General features: G+C 47.1%; 1 protein-coding gene across 3 annotated transcripts in view; it reads left to right on the forward strand.

The window, feature by feature from the left end:
* The window catches only part of HEG1 (heart development protein with EGF like domains 1), a gene marked incomplete at its 5' end in the record, with an annotated part of 79,959 nt that overhangs the window by 39,502 nt on the left and 22,342 nt on the right, over window positions 1-18,115 (forward strand). For all 3 annotated transcript variants that reach the window (XM_082654738.1, XM_082654739.1, XM_082654740.1), the window contains 7 exons: window positions 705-821; window positions 1,451-1,570; window positions 5,833-5,936; window positions 8,656-8,714; window positions 8,962-9,122; window positions 12,996-13,130; window positions 18,006-18,048. In XM_082654738.1, coding sequence (XP_082510864.1) covers window positions 705-821; window positions 1,451-1,570; window positions 5,833-5,936; window positions 8,656-8,714; window positions 8,962-9,122; window positions 12,996-13,130; window positions 18,006-18,048 — 739 coding nt within the window. The remainder of the gene's footprint in view (window positions 1-704; window positions 822-1,450; window positions 1,571-5,832; window positions 5,937-8,655; window positions 8,715-8,961; window positions 9,123-12,995; window positions 13,131-18,005; window positions 18,049-18,115) is intronic.

Genomic DNA, 18,115 nt, shown 5'->3' on the forward strand with positions numbered 1-18,115 from the left:
ATGAGTTTTCGCTTTTCTAAATGTGCGTCAGAAACCTTTCCTAGGCAGTTATCGTACAACTGTAGCACGACAAGGCCAGTTATACAGACCCCAACAGAGAGTGTGGTCACTGCACCTGGGAGCTGGGAGTCCAAGAATTCAGTGGAGCTGGTGCATCGCCAGGGCCTGGATGAATGAGACAGGCTCACGGTCACACCGCGTAAAGAGAGGGTGTCGTAGTGTTCACCTGCAGGCATTGTTCTGAAGGATGGCACGTTATGTGGAGGCCCAGTTACAGTGCGAGACCTTTAGAAAAGAGAAAACTTGGAGCAGGGAGGATGGTGGATCAGGCATCATTTTCTCCTTAACGTGTGTTTTAAATTGGCATTGATTCAAGTAGGATTTGTTAAGTATCCCAAGGCAATGTAATCATCATTCCCGAGCCGAGGGACTTGTAAGCAGTATTTGGATTTGAACCAGCTCCTGCATTTAGGGATCCAACTGGCTAACACGTGTGTATGTACACAGCTAGTGTCAGCATCCAGTCCCAATACGTCTCCTCTGCACCTCCGGGAACCCATTCTATTGCACAGTGTGGCCTTTCAGGGCAAGTACACAGAAATAAGCAAGAATCAAATATTAGCTGGGAGAATTAAATATTTACCTAGCACTGCCCTTACCTTTCCTGTGTGATTAACTGCATTATATCTGAAATGTGTTTGCAGTTAACAGCTGTGCCGCTAACCCTTGTCTTCATGATGGGAAATGCGTCGTGGACCCCACCAGCCGTGGGTACCAGTGTGTGTGCTCACCTTCCTGGCAAGGAGATGACTGCAACGTGGGTAAGAGGAAAAGTCATCTGCAGTGGTCTACAATACAGTATCACACTGAGATAGGCAGTAAACTCCCTTTTCCTCCAAAACATAGGGGAGTAAGATTTTAAAATTCATACCCTGCTTACTTGAGAATTAGCATGCTTATGTGTTGTCTGCAGAGCAACGTCGGACAATAACATTGACGAGCCTCCACGACCTGGCTCCCTTATGCGGGCTCCCTACATCCCTGCCACGCTGGACCACCCACCACTCCCTGAAAACCCCTACACTTTCCTGCTCCTGACCTTCACTGTGCTGGTGCCCCAGCCTAGAATCCCCCTACCCACATCTGCTGATTAAAATTCTTCCAGTCTTAGTCCAGATGTTATTTGAAATAGTCCTTAATTCTCCCTTCCATCAAAATCATTACTTTCTCTTTACTTTCAAATCCTGCCTTATATTTATAGTTAGTTGTACTCAAGGCTGCCCCCACCCTCAGTAGACTGGTAGCGCCTTGAGAACAAGGGTAGTGCCTACTCGTTTCCAGGCCCCATCACACCCAGTGCCATTTGGCCCTTAGATGTGCCCCTTGTACTGGATTATGATTGTGCTGCCTGCCGCAGATTCACTGTGACCTTGTGTTCCCTTCTCCGCAGATGTGAATGAGTGCCTCTCAAACCCCTGCCCACCCCTGGCCATGTGCAACAATACTCAGGGATCCTTCACCTGCAGATGCCCAGTGGGGTACCAGCTGGAAAAAGGGATATGCAATTTGGGTAAGAGAGTTTGTCTATCTTGGAATTTTCTCTGCACCACAATGTATTTTGCAAAATAACGTTTATTGTTTTTCTCCCTAATCAAAATCAATCTTTGCCCAAGGAATAACTTTAAGGAATATAGAAGGAAGTGGAAGACACTGCCTATTATTCCACCACTCAGAGATGTAGCACCTTATTTGCAGTCTTTTTTAGTGTGTGTTATATTTTGATATAGTTGAAGTCATATGGTATTTGTACAAACTTTATACCTTAAACATTTTTCCATGTTATTAAAACTATTATACAAACTTTGTAATGACCACATAAATATGCCATCATTTGTGCATAACACTATTTGCTTAACCATTCCACCCTATGGTTAGGGGGAAAAAAAATCAAAAGAATATTCTAACCAAAGAGTTAAAAAAAAAATTTAGGGAGAGAAAAAAGAGAATAAAACCCTGATTATCCTACCACATTCACACATTCTTTTCATTTTTAAAAACGATCTTCGTGGGCTTCCCTGGTGGCGCAGTGGTTAAGAATCCACCTGCCAGTGCAGGGGACAGGGGTTCGAGCCCTGGGCCAGGAAGATCCCACAGGCCACGGAGCAACTAAGCCCGTGCGCCACAACTACTTAGCCTGCGCTCTAGAGCCCACGAGCCACAACTACTGAAGCCCGCGTGCCTAGAGCCCGTGCTCCGCAACAAGAGAAGCCACCGCAATGAGAAGCCTGCGCACGGCAACGAAGACCCAACTCAGCCAAAAATAAATAAATTTTTTAAAAAAGATCTTCATGTTCTTGTCCACAGACAAGATACAGTTTTTACAAAGCTACTGCCATAATTGTATCATACAGTTTTTCACATTTTGATCCCGAATTTAATATTTTATGAAGCTGGTTGGTTTTAGATATAATCTCCATTTTACAGGTTAAAAAGCAAACAACCCAAATGAAAACTAAGGCCCTGATAAAGTACTAACTGGCCCAGCTTGTACAACCGCTTGATGAGACGCCAGGTTTGCAGCCCACAGTCCTTCCATCACACAGTGCTGTGTTCGCTCTGGGAGCTTTCTCGCACACAGGCTGTGTAATCTGTGTTAGAGCGCCGAGGTCAATGAAGAACTTGAAGAAATTACAAATGAGGAAGATAGAGTTATCTAAGATGGATAGGGAGCTGGTGGGTACAGTGACTCAACTTGGAATCAACTTATATTGCCCAGTGTCATACTCAACATAGAGAAAGTGCTCAGTAAATGTGTTTTTGAGAGAGCAAATATCTGTGTCCTTTGAAAGTGTTCTTTGCATGACTTGCAGTGCCCATAGGCTGAGGGGAATAATCAGAGTTTTTAAGAAGGTGGTGTCAAATAACAAAACTAAAACAATTTGGTAATGAGTTTGATGTCCTTTACTCAAGGGAAAGCAGTCCATGGACTGGGGAAGTACAGGGTCTCTCTCACAAGCAGTGGAAGGAACACTCTTTCTGAGCCACTTTGGGCCAGAGTGAGTTTCATAGCGCGTAGAAGCAGCAACGTGGACACAGGGCATGATTGGCTGGGGTTGCATATACGACCTTATTTAGAAAGATCAAGGAACAAGGAAATAAGTAGAGCCCAGAGTTGGCTTTGCTGTTGGGGATTGGCTGACTGATATGCTGCATTACTGGTCAAGGGGAGCGTTTACAGGAACTCTAAAGTTTGACTTGCTGACGTGGCACCCCAGGCAGGTGCAGCTCCATCTTGGGGCTAGAAGTGTATTTCAATAGTTGGTACCCTACTCAAATAATGGTAGAATTTAGAAAATTGTTTAAAATACAAGGATCAAGTCAAAGCGTTATTTTTAAGGAAGAAAAATCTGGGAGTATAGACATCAGTCAAAGTCGAGAAGTCCTCGTATTCTAATAGATTATTTGCAGTTGGGTCACCTATTCCATTTAGCTACACCCTGTAAGAAACCAGCAAGGAGTTTTCAGTTTAAGAATGGAGATGATGGAAATGATTTTATCTTGAAACAGTATGGAAAGTACACTTGCCAGGGACTCAAATGCCAGGCTTCCAGCTCCATGTCCAGCACCTACAGCACACTGACCCCTGAGCATCAATTTCCTCATCTGTAAAAATCAGATTACCACCTGCTCTGCTTCCCACTCAGGGTTATTATGAAGATCAAATAAATAATATATTTGAGCAAGCTTGGAAAATGGTAGGGGTCTCCAGATGGGAGGTATCCTTTGACATTAGTCTTCTAATCTCTTGGACCAGAGCTGAAAGCAATGAAAATGATAAACTACTTTGAATATAAAGCATAATTTTGGATCTTTAAAAAATCACTTAGATAACCTGTGTAAATCAACAGTTAAAAATCGCCCTAAAGCCAGATGATGTAACTGCAGCGTGAAGATGGGAACGTGTCTGGGAGAGGGCAGGGCTGGGGGGACACTGCGGTGCCTTATTCGTATTCACACAGATGCAGAGGCCACATTTACTGTCTGGTTCAGAAGAGATCTGTGTACCTGATGCTTACCGTATGTATGTTTCTGCACAGAGTCTGGGCACAGACCTAGACCTGTGAGATGGGAGGACGAAGGAGTGGGGTGACTGTTCTGGAAGCCTGTGTGTGGAGGGTCCCACAGGCACCGTGCATCAGGAGGAGAGCCACTTATTGTGTTAACAATCATCTTTCCCTTTTCAAGTCATTTAGCTTCATTGTTCATAAACACCAGTGGAATATGCAAATTAGAGCACGCTGAAGCTCTTTCATTTGGCTAGGGATGTTTTCAAAGAGCTCCCCGCTTCTCAGAAAGAGTCCTAAGCAGCTGGCTTCACTGAACTGTAGAACAAGCAAAAAGATGTTAAATAAGGATTAAGGGCTTTAGACAGTAAGTATAAGATGTTAAATGTTTTCTCTGGCTCATCTGTGGGCCTTTTTCTTAATTCAGCAGGCAAGCTTTCTATGAAAGAGCAGCTTCATGTGTTTCTGTGTTTGGGTTTATTTATATTTTTTTCTGGTCCAGAGGGAAAGATAAGAATTTAATCTAAAGGAAGATAAGAGCCAGATATAAAGCAGGCTGTCCTAATTTTTTTTTTTTTTTTTTTTTGCGGTACGCGGGCCTCTCACTGTTGTGGCCTCTCCCGTTGCGGGAGCACAGGCTCCGGATGTGCAGGCTCAGTGGCCATGGCTCACGGGCCCAGCCGCTCCGCGGCACGTGGGATCTTCCCGGACCGGGGCACGAACCCACGTCCCCTGCATCGGCAGGCGGACTCTCAACCACTGCGCCTCCAGGGAAGCCCTGTCCTAATTTTTGATTGTCTGCCCATTTGTAAGTTCTGTCACCCTCAGGCCCAATCAGCACAAATTGATGTTAACTAGAATTTTATTTTATGAGTGAAATGGGCCTTGAAAATGGGGCTATTTTCTTTCATGTCTGAACCCAACAGTATCTTGAATATGGGTTGTTTTCATTGTATGGCTTGTAGTCATGGAGTCTGGCAGCCCCCTGAGTGGAGTCCTGTTACAGATGTTTGACACCTTTCTCTGTAGCCACTTGGTTGTCCTTAGACTATGAGATTCCTCACGGGGCTGGGGGTTTAGGGGAAAGAAGAACTTGGAAGATGGACACACATGACGTTAAATGTTAATTTTGGCCCTTGGGAGCTGGGTGATCTTGGGAAGTAACCTGGCTTCTGGAAGCCTCTTTTATCAATGATAGAGCAGGCATTTCCTCTGAGCAAGAGGCATGGGGAATGGATGGAGGTGTCTCTCATGAGAAGAGGAAACCAGAGCACGCCCTTGAAGTGGAGGGCTGGCTAACTTGGTAACCTAGAGAGAAAGAGCTTTCCTCCATCCGAAGCTTTATAGGGGCCCACGAGCGTTTGTCTTTCCAACCCCACGTCTCCCTCCCCTCTTCCTGGAAGTGTGTTCTTTAGACCAGCTCATCTGTCTTCTCTGTTACAGCTTCACTGAGCATCTAAGATGTGGGAGGCCACTGGAGAGACGAGGGAAGCTCACTCTCTCAGAGCCCTCACACATATGAAAAAGGCTCTTTGGAGCCTCTCACCCAAAGGTCTGCTCAGACTGAGTCTTCAGCTCAGCTCAGTAGGTGCTCCCATTGCTAGAGGAGCCCCGAAGAGGGAGGAGTGGTCTCCACCCTCCAGGAGAAAGAAATGCACAGAGAGCATCCTGGGAGGTGGAGGAAAGTTGGGTGCCTTGAGATTTGCAGACACTCAGCCATACGTAGGTGGACCTTGTGAGGTCTAACAGGTTATGTTTTCATTTTCAGTTAGAACCTTCGTGACAGAGTTTAAATTGAAGAAAATATTTCTTAATGCCACCGTGGAAAAACATTCAGACCTCCGTGAAGTAGAAAATGAGATCACCAAAACGGTAGGTTTCCCAAAAGGCACCTTCCTGCTAGTCCTTTGTTTTCTAGAACAGATTTTATTCAGAATCGGGAACATCCTGGGGATCAGCTGTATCTCCTGGGCTGTTCATTTCTATTATATTTGGAAGGTGAACTTTAGGGTAAAATTAAAGGCCTCTCGGAAGTAGAAGGGAGGTGTTGAGAACCAGTGATGCCTGTAGAAGCATTTCTCCTAATGTGTCTTCCCATGCAGCCTTTATTGGTGCCTTGGCATTTCTTTTCCATATTCAGACTCATAGTTACAGACATTTAGGTGACATGCACCAATAAGAGCTGTTGGTGAAGCGGAAAGACCCAGAAAATCCTACTGTCCCATCTGCTGTTGACATGCTTTGTGATTTTTCTGTCTGTGTTATGGAACCTGGAGAGAATGATGCTTTTTTCTCAAGGGAATGCCAAAGGTGGAACAGTTAATCCTATTATCCAGGGTTGAGAATTCACTGAGTAGATTATCTAGGGGCCTTTGATTCTTCTTCTTTCCCTCCTTGCCTGCTTTTTGTCAGGAAAAAGACAAGAAAGAAAAAAAAGAAAAATGGAGAGGAAAGAAGAAGAGATAGAAACGAAGCCTCTCAGCTGCTACCGTAGTCTAAGATTTGGTGTTCAGAAAATTGAAATTTGCCATTAAAATAAGTTTTAGAGATTGATTTCTGATTTTAATTTTACTTGTTCTTTATGGGTAAGAGTATATTAGCCAAAACCTATAGGATTTTATGGGACCATGGGTTTTATTTGTGTAAAATGTAGATTCCAATTCCATTTCTGTATCTACTGAGCATCTACTCTGTGACAGGCACTTTACCAGATGCGTCACTCCTATAAGAGGTATTGCCAACACTTTTACAGAGGGAAAACTGGCAGGTTCTGGGAGTTAGTGACATTGCCTGAGTTTACACAGAGCAGGTGCAAAGTTAGAGACCACTCTCACTTCTGACACCAGTTGCGAGTTTGGGGGTCCCCAAGAAACACTCAGTTTTGATAATGCACTAGAAGGACCCACAGATCTCACTGAAAGCTGTTATACTTGTGGTTACGGTTTATTACAGTGAAAAGATCCAGGTTACAGTCAGCTAAGGGAAGAGACGCATGGGGCAGAGTCCAGGAGGGATTCAAATTCAGTGCTTCCGGTCGTCGTCTCCCCATGGGGTCATGGACGGGGTTAACTCCTCTCAGCAATGATGTGTACAGTATTCACAGAGTATCACCAACCAGGGAGACTCACCTGAGCCTTGGTGTCTAGAGCCAAAACACAGATAGTCAACTGCCCATATGGCTGACCTCAGTCTCCAGCCCCTCTGGAGAGGTAACCCTTTGGGTTACCCTTTGTAACCCCAATCCTCACCATAAATCACACTGTTAGATTATCTGGAGCAGCCCAGGGTCTCCAGGTAAACAAAGGCAGGACGTTCCAAAGGCTTAGAAATTACCTCCCAGGAGCCAAGGGCCAGACCTCTCTTTGAGTAAGGTCACATTCTTTACTATATGACAGGGTTTTACGTCTACTAACCCTATACCTGGTGTTCTTGGCACTGCACCACAGCTGCCTCTTAGTTCGGTTGTAGGTCAATATTTCCTTCTAAGATAGTACAGAGGCTGAGAAACTCGTGCAGAGGTACAGTCCTTCCCATTACACGGTGCTCAGTGACTTATCTGATTTGCTCATTTTTACCCAGTATCAACATATAATTTATTAGTGATGTGACATCCCCACCCCCAAGATATAGTGAAGATTTGGCTATGACTAGAGAAGATTTAGGCTATGACTCAAGTAGTCTTTCCCAAGGTGCCGTTCTGTTCTGAAATGTGCTATTTGTGTTTTTTCCTGGGAAAAAAAGTTTAAGTAATAATAAATCATTACCTTGTGAATATAAAGTCATGTCATACAAAGCCAAAAAAGGGTTTGATAGCATCCCGTGTTTTGAATCCATCTTGTGAAGGGTGAGATGTGTCTGACACACAGGCTTTGAAGACAGGTGGGTTGCATTGGTCAAGGTATTGAGACCCTCTGCTGCATAAAAGGAATCCCCAGCCCCTACTGTCGGTGGGGGGGGGGGGGGAGTGGAGAAGCAGGCATGGTACTTCATGCCCCACAGGGATTTTCTGCTCTTTCCGAGAGCACAAGGCAAACACAGGGAGAGTCGCTCTTAATTTGCTCTCTACAAAAGGGCTCTTGACCCATGTAATGTAATTTCCTATGGAGAGCCTTATTGAAGAGGACCTATCTGTGAGTTAGGTCAACTCATTGTAGATTATGAGGGGTCTGTGTCAGGCCTGCCAGACCTGGGGTAGCTGAAAGGAACCCAGCCTTTTCAGTGAGGCTTGTTCACTATGCAAAGTCCAAATAAACAGTTGCCTCTGAGGTTTTTGAAACCCTGGGTCTTAGAAGAGATCTGCTCCTTTGAAGATGTTTGCATCCAAGGGTGCTGTTCTGAACATCATTTCCTGCCCAGATTTTCCCCACTGATTTACTCTCTGCCTCTCTCCCTTTGTACTCATGGAACAACAGAATAAGAGCAGAAAGCCATTTAAGAAAGGAGCAAAAAAGACACCACTCCTGCGTAAGGCCGCCTGCTGACAACTTGATGGCTGGAAAACGCCTATTTGATCCTGAAAATAGGAAATTCGTTCTAGGTTTAAGGCTTTTGTCTGACTCACAGTTAACGATAAACCTGTTCTTCCTTTCAGTTAAATGTGTGTTTTTCAACATTACCTGGTTATACCCGATCCACAGCTCATGCTTCTAGGTAAGTAACAGGATTATATTCGTTTGTGAACCAGTCTATAGAAAGGGGAGGATGTTCTAACATGGGTGATGGCAACAAAACTGGGCCTTGTTTTGATCGGGCCATAGGGTGATCCGGGGCCAAGGTCACTGGAACTTCATGCTCTCCCAGGCCATCACTGGAGAATGGGGAGGACACTCATTTTCCAAAAGCCCTGGGGCCCACATGTCATTTTAGGACAATTAAAACCTACATATTTTGCCTGTAGGGAGCCCAGTGCGGTGGTGATGTCACTGCAAACCACCTTTTCCCTGGCCTCCAACGTGACGCTGTTCGACCTGGCCGATGGGATGCAGAAATGTGTCAACTCCTGCAGGGCCTCTGCTGAGGTCTGCCAGCTCTTGGGTTCTCAGAGGCGGATCTTTAGAGGTAAGAGGCCCTCTGCGAGGACCCCACCCATTCAGTTAGGCACAGACCGAGGGTAGACGTGTAAGGCATTCAGGGCTCAGGTCCAAGAAACTTGTCACAGAACCAGCCTGAAATGGGCGTTAGGCACAAGGCCTTTCTGCATCTTTGTGTACACATGCACAGACACACACACATACACACGCGCGCACACACACACACACACACACACACACACACACACACACACACAGAGTCCTGTACACCCAGCCTTGAAGGCCCCCAGTCCTTGGCATACTGTTTCTATTTCTTCTATCCAGCATTAGTATTGGAAGGGATGTAGGAGCTGATGTAATGGAGCAAAAAGCACTCTTCTTTCCCTTGAAAGGTTCCTCCTCTCTCTGGGGAGATAGAAATTCACACACAGAATGTACATGCTTGTCAATGACTCCAGACCTTCATCTTGACATATCATTAGATTAAAAAAAAAAGCATGTACAGAATCACCCGTCTTTCTGTGTATTTGTTTGCAAATTCTATTTGCACAGAAACAAGACTAGAAGATTAGAGGGCAAACTGCTCACCGTCCATGATTTCTCTTTTCTTGTTCTTTATCTGTTTTTGTTGAAAGCTTCTACAGTGCATCTGATGTGAGGCAGCTGAAGAAAGGGATCAGAAACAAGTTTGGAAGGCAAATTCGGGTCTTGGAGGGGAGGTTTCGCCTCTGGGATGGGAAAACTCTGCTGGAATCAAAAGTGCTTCCTCATGCAGGGGGGCTTGCCCCTGCTGTGTCTCATAAGTGGTCAGAGCTGGCTCTGGTTTGCTCATTTTACTACACATAGGACTGGTGAGGGATGCAGAGTCGGAGGGAAGCTCCCCATCTGGTGCCCAGATGCTAGACTAAGTTGTAGGTAGCAGGTTTGGTGCTCTGCCTGCTGGAGATCCAGGACGTTCCCGATGAGCCAGAGCTTTGTAAGAGCAGGTCTGGAGAGCCCTCCTTATGGACTGTGCATTACAGACCTGGCAGTTAACCTTTCGCTCAGGGATAAATGCTAGAGCTTTGCCCATTTAAGGGCTATTCACTTGAAAAAAAAAAAAAGAGGGAGAGAGCTAAGCATTCTGGAGTTGAAGTTGCTATCATTCAGCTTCATTGGGGAATTGGTTAAAAAGTTCCTGCCCCATCACACGGTACTCTGCTTTGATTTTAGTTTCTTGCTCTTGCCAGTGATTTAAAGGTTCCAATTTTTCCTCCCCAGAAAGTAGGAAGGGGACCTTGCAGTTCACTAAACCCATGTGGAATACATGCTACGTGGTCAGCATTATATTAGGTTACTTTTTTTGTCCTTAGTAAACGTATTTCATGTTTTGCAAATCAAGTGGCAAGATATTTGGATTTGTAAGGGCCATGCCCGTGGCAGCCCTGCCCACTCTCTGGCCCCCATTCTTCCAACTGCTCAGATGTAGCTTACGGGAAAGCTCATGTCTTCCTTGCCAAGGTCGCTTTTTTTTTTTTTTTTTTAAAGACTTTTTTCTAGAGCAGAGTTAGGTTCACAGCAAAATTAAGAGGCAGGTACAGAGATTTCCCACAGACTTCCTGCCTCCACATGTACTGGTGCCCATTCTCTGCCTCTGCTTTCCAAGCCCCTGAGAACAAAGACGGCCATGCATCTTGGCTGAAAACAGCCTCACCTCTCTGTTTTCCCTCCCAGGGCCTCTCCAGGTTTTGCCAGCACACTGCTTGGTCCCTCACTCACCTGTCTGAGTGCTAGAGAGGCGGGCTGGACAAGGGGGAGCTGTCAGCTTCTGACATCTGGGTGTTCCCGACACGTGGGAGGCACCGGGCCACTCTGGCCGCTGCCCTTGCAAGGGCAGTTTCTTCCCCTTCAATTCACAAAATATCTACTTCCTCGCCTTTCAAAGAACTGTAGCTCTCCTCTCTCCAGAGGTTTAGAGTCCTTGGAAATCCCCCAGGAAGCGTCCCAGCCTTAGATTCACATAAATTCTCATTGTCTGTTTGGCGGATGGTATGCGCAGGAAGGAGCATGGGAATTGTAGATGCAGAAAAATCACATCGCCAGGCTGAAAACGAAAACGGCCTTCTACGTGGTTCCGTTGGATGGACTGATGACAGAATGTTCTTTAAGAATTTTGAGGATAGCAACCCCTCCATCGCAAAGGCGGGGCCAGCTTTCCCTGTCTTCAAGTGAATCTGCTTCTGTGCCGGGAAGAGTTGGCTTCAGCAGGGCGAGCAGTATTTGCCAACAGGCAGGATTCGTGGGCAGGGTGGAGGGAAAACGTGACATTGGCTTCCAGAAAATATCTAATCAGGCCAGGCAACTCAGGCTGGCTGCTACACCAACTAGTACCAGCCTGGACGGCCTTCTGTGCTGGAGATATTTCTTTATATTAAGGCTTTAGATGAGAGATTGTGGCCGTTTAGTGCCCCTCTGTGCCAACTTCACCGTGTTTGCCTGGTGAGATTTTCCATTTTTCATTTTTCTCCCTTAAATACAGACCTTTCACAATAAACAAAGGAAATTGTATCACACACACCAATAGGTTCTGATTTAGCATGCCAGCTTCCACTGATAAAGGCAGGAAATTCAGCTCTGAGAGCTGAAGCTGTGTCCTAAACTAACCTCCTGTGACCAAGGCACCCACTGGCCCCGAGCTCTCGAGACTCAGACAAGGAGGCAGATGCCGGGGTCCCTGTCGCCAGAACCTGCCTGGGGTGGAGTGGGGGTATAGCTGTGCTGTGCTAAGAGCTGGCAGCTGGTTTCTGAATCGGTTGGTGTTTTCCTTAAGGTGGGAGAAGGGAGCCCACACCTCACTGCCCAGTGTACACGTGGCCCTTCCTCGGCTGTCTCCTCACGCTGAACTTGCTCACGCCCGCCAAAAACAGCGGCGTAGGTCAGTCTCACCCTGTACATAGTGTAAATAAGTTACCGTCCACTATCCAAGTGATTTCGTATTTTTGTTCTGTTGTCTGTATACCCCAATTACATATGTTTTTTTGTTAGACCTACCTTAGATGGTAAAAAGCACCCTCGTCGTGTCCACTGTATACAGCCTCAGAGAGGGCGTGCTCTATACACCCTGAGAGAGGGTTCACTCTTTACAACTTCAGAGAGGGTCTGCTGTACATAACCTCAAAGAAAGCCCACTGTATGCAAACTCAGAGGGGGCCTGCTGTATACAGCCCGAGAGAGGGTTCACTGTGTACAGCCTCACGGCCACATGCCCAGCAATGAATGCTTTCGGATAATAATGAAAGAGTTCTTTGTCGTCCCTGAAATGAGCCTGGCCCACATGGCCAGGAGCTGACGACCCAGGGCCCAGCAAGCCCCAGGCGGGCATCCGTATCGTGGGCAGGCGGACAGTGACAGAACACATACAGCCCGGCTTACCTTCCACACCTCTCCTCAGAGTCAGTCTGCTAGGCAGCAGGCTACCCGCCACAGCAGGCGCTGCGTCCCTTTAGGCCAGACAGACACAGAGCTGGGACACACCTCAGCCGGGACAGGCCTCCTTCCTAAGAGAGCGGGTCACACTTTCCAGGCTTGTGCCGATTCTCCCCTGCAGCCCTAGAGCGTGAAGGTGCAGAGGATCCCACCCGTCGAGGGTTGTGTTTGCAGGGGACGCTGGAGCTGGCGACGGCACCCCGTTTCTTCTGGGTTTGCTTTCTGCCCCGTGAACTTTCACTAACAGACCCGGGGGCCGACTCGGGGGAGGAGCAGCAGAAGGCAGTGCAGAAGTGCCCTCTGAGAGGAGCGGCGCGCCACGCAGGCTCTTTTGGAAACTGTTCTCTGAGCCTCTTGAAGCAGGAAGTTCACGCATCTTAATGTTCGACGTGGAGGAGGTTTTGTTCTGTTTCACTGTCTTGTTTTTCCATTCTAGCGGGCAGCTTGTGCAAGCGGAAGACTCCAGAATGTGACAAAGAGACCTCCATCTGCACCGATCTGGACGGGGTCGCGCTGTGCCAGTGCAAGTCTGGCTACTTCCAGTTCAACAAGATGGACCACTCCTGCCGAGGTACCAGCCGGTCTGGGGTTCTGTGGCCCAGGGGGTGGGGGAGGTGCTTTTCTCTGCCTGGGGCAGTGTCTGTGCTCTAGGGGGTGACTGTTCTAATCTGGGGGTAACCGGTTCTAGTTATTTGGCTCCCAGCAGAGTTGAATACGTTATCTCCCTGGAATAATAGCATTATCTCTGACTGGTGCACACTGGTCTGGCCAACCAAATTCAAAGGAAAAGAAAAGAGAATGGAATGCCTGGGGTGGCCAGGCCTTTTTTTTTTTTTCTTCCTAATTAGAGGAAATTAGAAAAATTACTGTTTTAATTCCCAAAGCTTTATTCTATTGTCTGCTAATCTTTTAAAATGAAAATACCAGCACGGAAGCAGGGCTGTACCTTTTAGTGGTAGCTGGCAGCCCGGGAGACCTGAGTCAGGGTCCCACTCTGCCTGCCCGTCCTGTATCATCTCGGGCAAGTCACTTTGCTTCGCTGAGCTTGAGTTTCCTCTTCTGTGAAATGGGTGCAGTGATACTTCATTGGATATTCTAAGAATTAAAGAGGGCAGTGGTTATGGAGGTACTTTGTAAGCCATCAGCCTTTGCTCTTGTATTTTACCCAGGTTGTTGTTGAACCAATGAGTTCTGGTTTTAAGGGTTTCAAGGCAGAAACCTAATTCTGCTAATCTCTTAGGTGAGGATTAACTTCAGCCAGTTTGAGACGAAGGCTGGTCAGTGCGTGCAGTGCAAGAATACTGCTTTAAAATAAAATGAATTCAAGTCCAGAGCACTGGGTACCCTGCCTTACGAAACCCTGCTGCAATTCGTGATCACAGGAAAACTAGCAACATAAAGGCATCACGTAGCCTTAGGCCTCGCATCGCATGAGAACGTGTATGGCCCAGTTTTCCTGCTCAGTCAGTGCCTGCTGGTGACAGATGTACTGGAATCTGAGTAAAAATGGCGTCCTGGGGAAAGGTGACATGCCACTTATTTCTGTCAGGACTTCCCATTAGAGGAGAGGATAAAAATACATTTCAGGGCAGTGCTCTCATCCTGCGCTTCAGACCCTCTGACTTAGGTGCTTTGAAAGTGCACCTCCTCAGCTCTGCACACAGGCCCTGGGGTGGGGTTTGAAGAGGGGGCCCAACTCTGTGGGGCAACAGGCCTGATTCTGAAGCTCACAGCGCTTCTCAGTGCCCTGTCAGTCTGCCGCTTTGATACAGAGGTGACGCTTCTTAGTTCCCTCTTATCTGGTTTCATGCAAAGTGCTCCTGGCCCGTCTTAGAAACTGGGGCACTGAGCCCACTTCATGTGTGAAGGTAACGTCCTTCACACATGAAGTGCGCTGACGTCCCTGTGTGCTGGCGGCCGTGTGGCTACGTGGGGCAGTCGTTTCTGTACGCAGTGCCTCTGCAATTTCAGGTGGCCTCGGGAGCGGCCCTGCCACCTTTGCTTCTGACTGGCATGAGTCATTTCCCTCTCTTTCCAAGTCAGTAGTTCTATAATTGTGTCGCTTACAGACTAGCATTAGCAATAGCAGAGCTGTCAAGGATTTACCAGATGCAGTGACACAGGCACCGGAAACCTTATGTCTATCAAGTAATGACCGGAGAATCGGCATAAGAAAACCGTGGTTAGCTTTTGGGCTTGTGGCCGAGGCCCCATGCAGCCTGGTTTCTGCAGTATCCTGTTGGTTAGATTTTCACCCATGGCCGTCAGAGCTCCATGAATGGATCCCGGAGCTCCTTGGACCACAGCCCGGTCAGCTGGGTTCTGAGGGGTTACAGTGACATCTTCTGGCCGTTGGTGCTGGGGCACGGGGGAAGTTAAAAGAAGTACCCTCTCAGACACCTCAGATCTGGGGTCGGTCCCTGGTGTAAATCGAGGCTAAAGGCACGTGGGTGTGTGTTTTCTAAATCTCTGCACTTAACAGTTGTACATTAGCAACTGCATATTGTTCTTTATTGTATGCACACACACACCTTCTCAGTGTCTCCCATAAAATGTCTTTACCAGACTTTCAAAGCATCGTGTAAAATTAAAGTAGGTGTCCTTCCTGTAGATGTCTTAGCTTCCGTCCATCGTGCAGATATCCTGATGAATTCCAGCCACCTGTTTGCAGGTCTCTGTCTCTGACGAGGCTGCAGATCCCTTGGGTGCCCGTCTCTAGAATATGCTTGCACATTATGGGGTTCCATAAATGTCTGTTGAATGAACAGTTGGAGGGTAGGGCAGCATATATGATAGGACAGGATTGGCAGGTCTTGATCTGGCTTCCTGCAAGGGAACAAAAGAGCCCTGAAGGCTCCACCATGTACTTCTGGCCTTTTATTTAAAAGTCCAGAAGGTTCAAATTTGCTTGTGTTCCATATCAAGAGGGGAAGCCCACTTGGGGTGTCAATGCTGGCTGTTGCCACGTTCATTTCGTCTTCAGTGTTCTGTGGGTCAGGGTCCCTCTAGAGCGTGGAGATGCGGAGCTGGATCCTAAGGCGCGCTGGAGTGCCTTATGACAAGGTTTCCCTCCAAGAGCCCCTAGAGCAGCTCCAGGCCCACGGTAGCACTCGGTCTTTGATGAATGACTGAATGAGCCCATCTGAAATAAGGACATATCATTACACCAGGGAGCCAGGCCACTTCTGAAGCGAAGTGAAAACAGCCCAGCCCGTCAGCTCATAGACAGGACAACAGATGGACCTGACATCTGGCTGGATGACAGCCACAGGGTGGAAAGCTCCCACCCAGCAGATGAGGGTTGGGTGGGTAGATTTGCTGTAAAAATATTTCCAGGAAGAAGTGTTCAGAATAGAACAGACTAGTGTGACATCAGCCGCCTCGGTGCTGAGACGGGCGGGGAAGAGTCACTGGGATGCCAGCAGTCTCTGTGTAGCCGCCCTGCAGACAGAGCCATGGGTCATCCAGGGGCGGCTTCCCCTGCTCCCACCACCCGGCCATAGCACAAGGACGGCCAGGGCATGGTGCTCTCCACGCCGGGGAGACAGGAGGTCTCAGCTTGCTCCTTAGAGAAGGCCCCAGCTGAGTAAGGCCAGCTCAGAGAACTCAAAGGTATCAAAGATTTGGGAGAGGGGCCTCATTCCTCTTCCCTGAAGTGGGATACGATTATGCTCTACCTTGTTGCAAAAAAGATTTGAAGTGCCTAATGAAAATTCATTGTAACAAGATGAGATTTAATTTGAAAGGTAAATCAGGTTGAAGGAGACATAAAATGACTACTTTGTTGAGGTTAGAAGGAAAATGAATATGCAGAAAGATATACCTTAAGTTCCCGCATGTTTCCTAAAGATAGGCCGCTCACTCAGGTTCTGAGCTTCCTGGACACTGAGGCAGAGAGAAACGTGATTTTGAAAGAAGTGCCGACCGTCATATAAAGTCCAGTTCTTTAGGCCCATCCCCGTTTTTCTAGGCCCCAGGGCCCAAGAGAAGTTTCTCTGGAGCATCCACATCACCAGGTTACTGAGTGGTATTGGCAACGTGGTCCATGACAGCCTGTGATAAATACCCCAGGGGCTTGCCTGGGGCTGCTGCTAGTAATAGATTGCCCTTAATAAAGAGAGCGTAGCTCAGGAAAAGGGATTCCAGGGGGCCAAACAGTGCAGTGCAGGCTCACAGCTCTCATGATCCGCTGTGAGAGAATTTAGATTATTCAGAACAGTATTTTCCAAACCATTCCACAAAACTCTAGTGATGTATCGATCGTCTATGACCACAAAATAGATACTAGAAAGATTTAGTGTCTAACACTAAAAAAGAGAAGGAAGAAAAAAGTTCAGCACATCTACGTAGTTAACATTATTATGCACTGATCCTTAAAGGAGGAGGCAGGAGGTCTGTGAGAGATCTCCCATCCCAGCCTGCAGGGCGTGCAGCCTCTGAGCCCGGTGTGCTGCTGGCACTCACATCTCACCATCCGCGTGTGTGCTGTCTGTCCAGAGATCACTGCTCGACGCTTTGTACCTTTTCTTACCTGTGATTCTTGTATGCAGCGCGTGGCATACATTAATCACGAATCAAATTCCTATCATTCCTTGCAGCAGTGAATTTGTCCGAGAGGAGATTTTTTATTGTCTGCTTTCATCCAAGCATGCATTACAGCTCATGGTGTTCTGTCAGCTTATTGTAATGCTGAAAATGTTCCGTGATCAGATCCATGCAGGAACTGCTGATCCAGGGGAATGGCTGGCCCACAGGCCTTCAGTGAAGCCGTGGTCCACGAGCTGTACTGCCAGAGGGTTCAAAGCTATGGTCTTGGGTGATGTGCCGATTAGGGCTCATCTAGGTATGTCTAGAATCCACTACACAGACCACGGGGTGAGCGTTCTCTTATGGAAACTGAGGCACCCACCAGGGCCATGGCTCTGAAGGTGTCACAGCTCTCACTTCCTCATGGAAGGGGGTTGATGGAGCCAACAGCTGGTTAAAGGTTTGACTTACGTTAAAGAAGGTGAAGCACTTGTCTTTGTGTTTCCGGAAGGATGTTACACAGGGGCCACGGAGAACTTCCAAAAATAATTGCATATGTTGGATAATAATTACAGCTACGAACGGTTAGTGGTTACTATGCGCTAGGTGCTGCGCTAAGTCATTTGCATGCCTTAGTTTACTTAATCTCCTCCAAGAAACTATAAAACAGATATTATCATTATCCTCTTTTTTATAGCTGGGAAACTGAGAATCACTAAGAGGTTAAGAATTTTTTTTGGTAGAATTGGTTGAACTGGCAACAGTATTTAGGCCAGGTTTTAGGGAATTCTAAAGCTGTTTGTAGCCTGCTGGATCTAGAATATTGTTGGGGCCTTTAGGGTGGCTGGTTTTATTAACTGTCAGTTGGGACCAAGGGAAGTCAATAGACACGTTCCTGGATTTTCCTTTTCTTTTTCAGCCTGTGAAGATGGATATAGGCTTGAAAATGAAACCTGCATGAGGTAGGCTCCGTGTTCATTTATTCTGATGAATTTGTTCCAAACCTTATTTAGAAGTTACTTAGGTAAA

Source organism: Grampus griseus (assembly GCF_964374135.1).
Source record: "Grampus griseus genome assembly, chromosome: 5".
Taxonomy (NCBI): domain Eukaryota; kingdom Metazoa; phylum Chordata; class Mammalia; order Artiodactyla; family Delphinidae; genus Grampus; species Grampus griseus.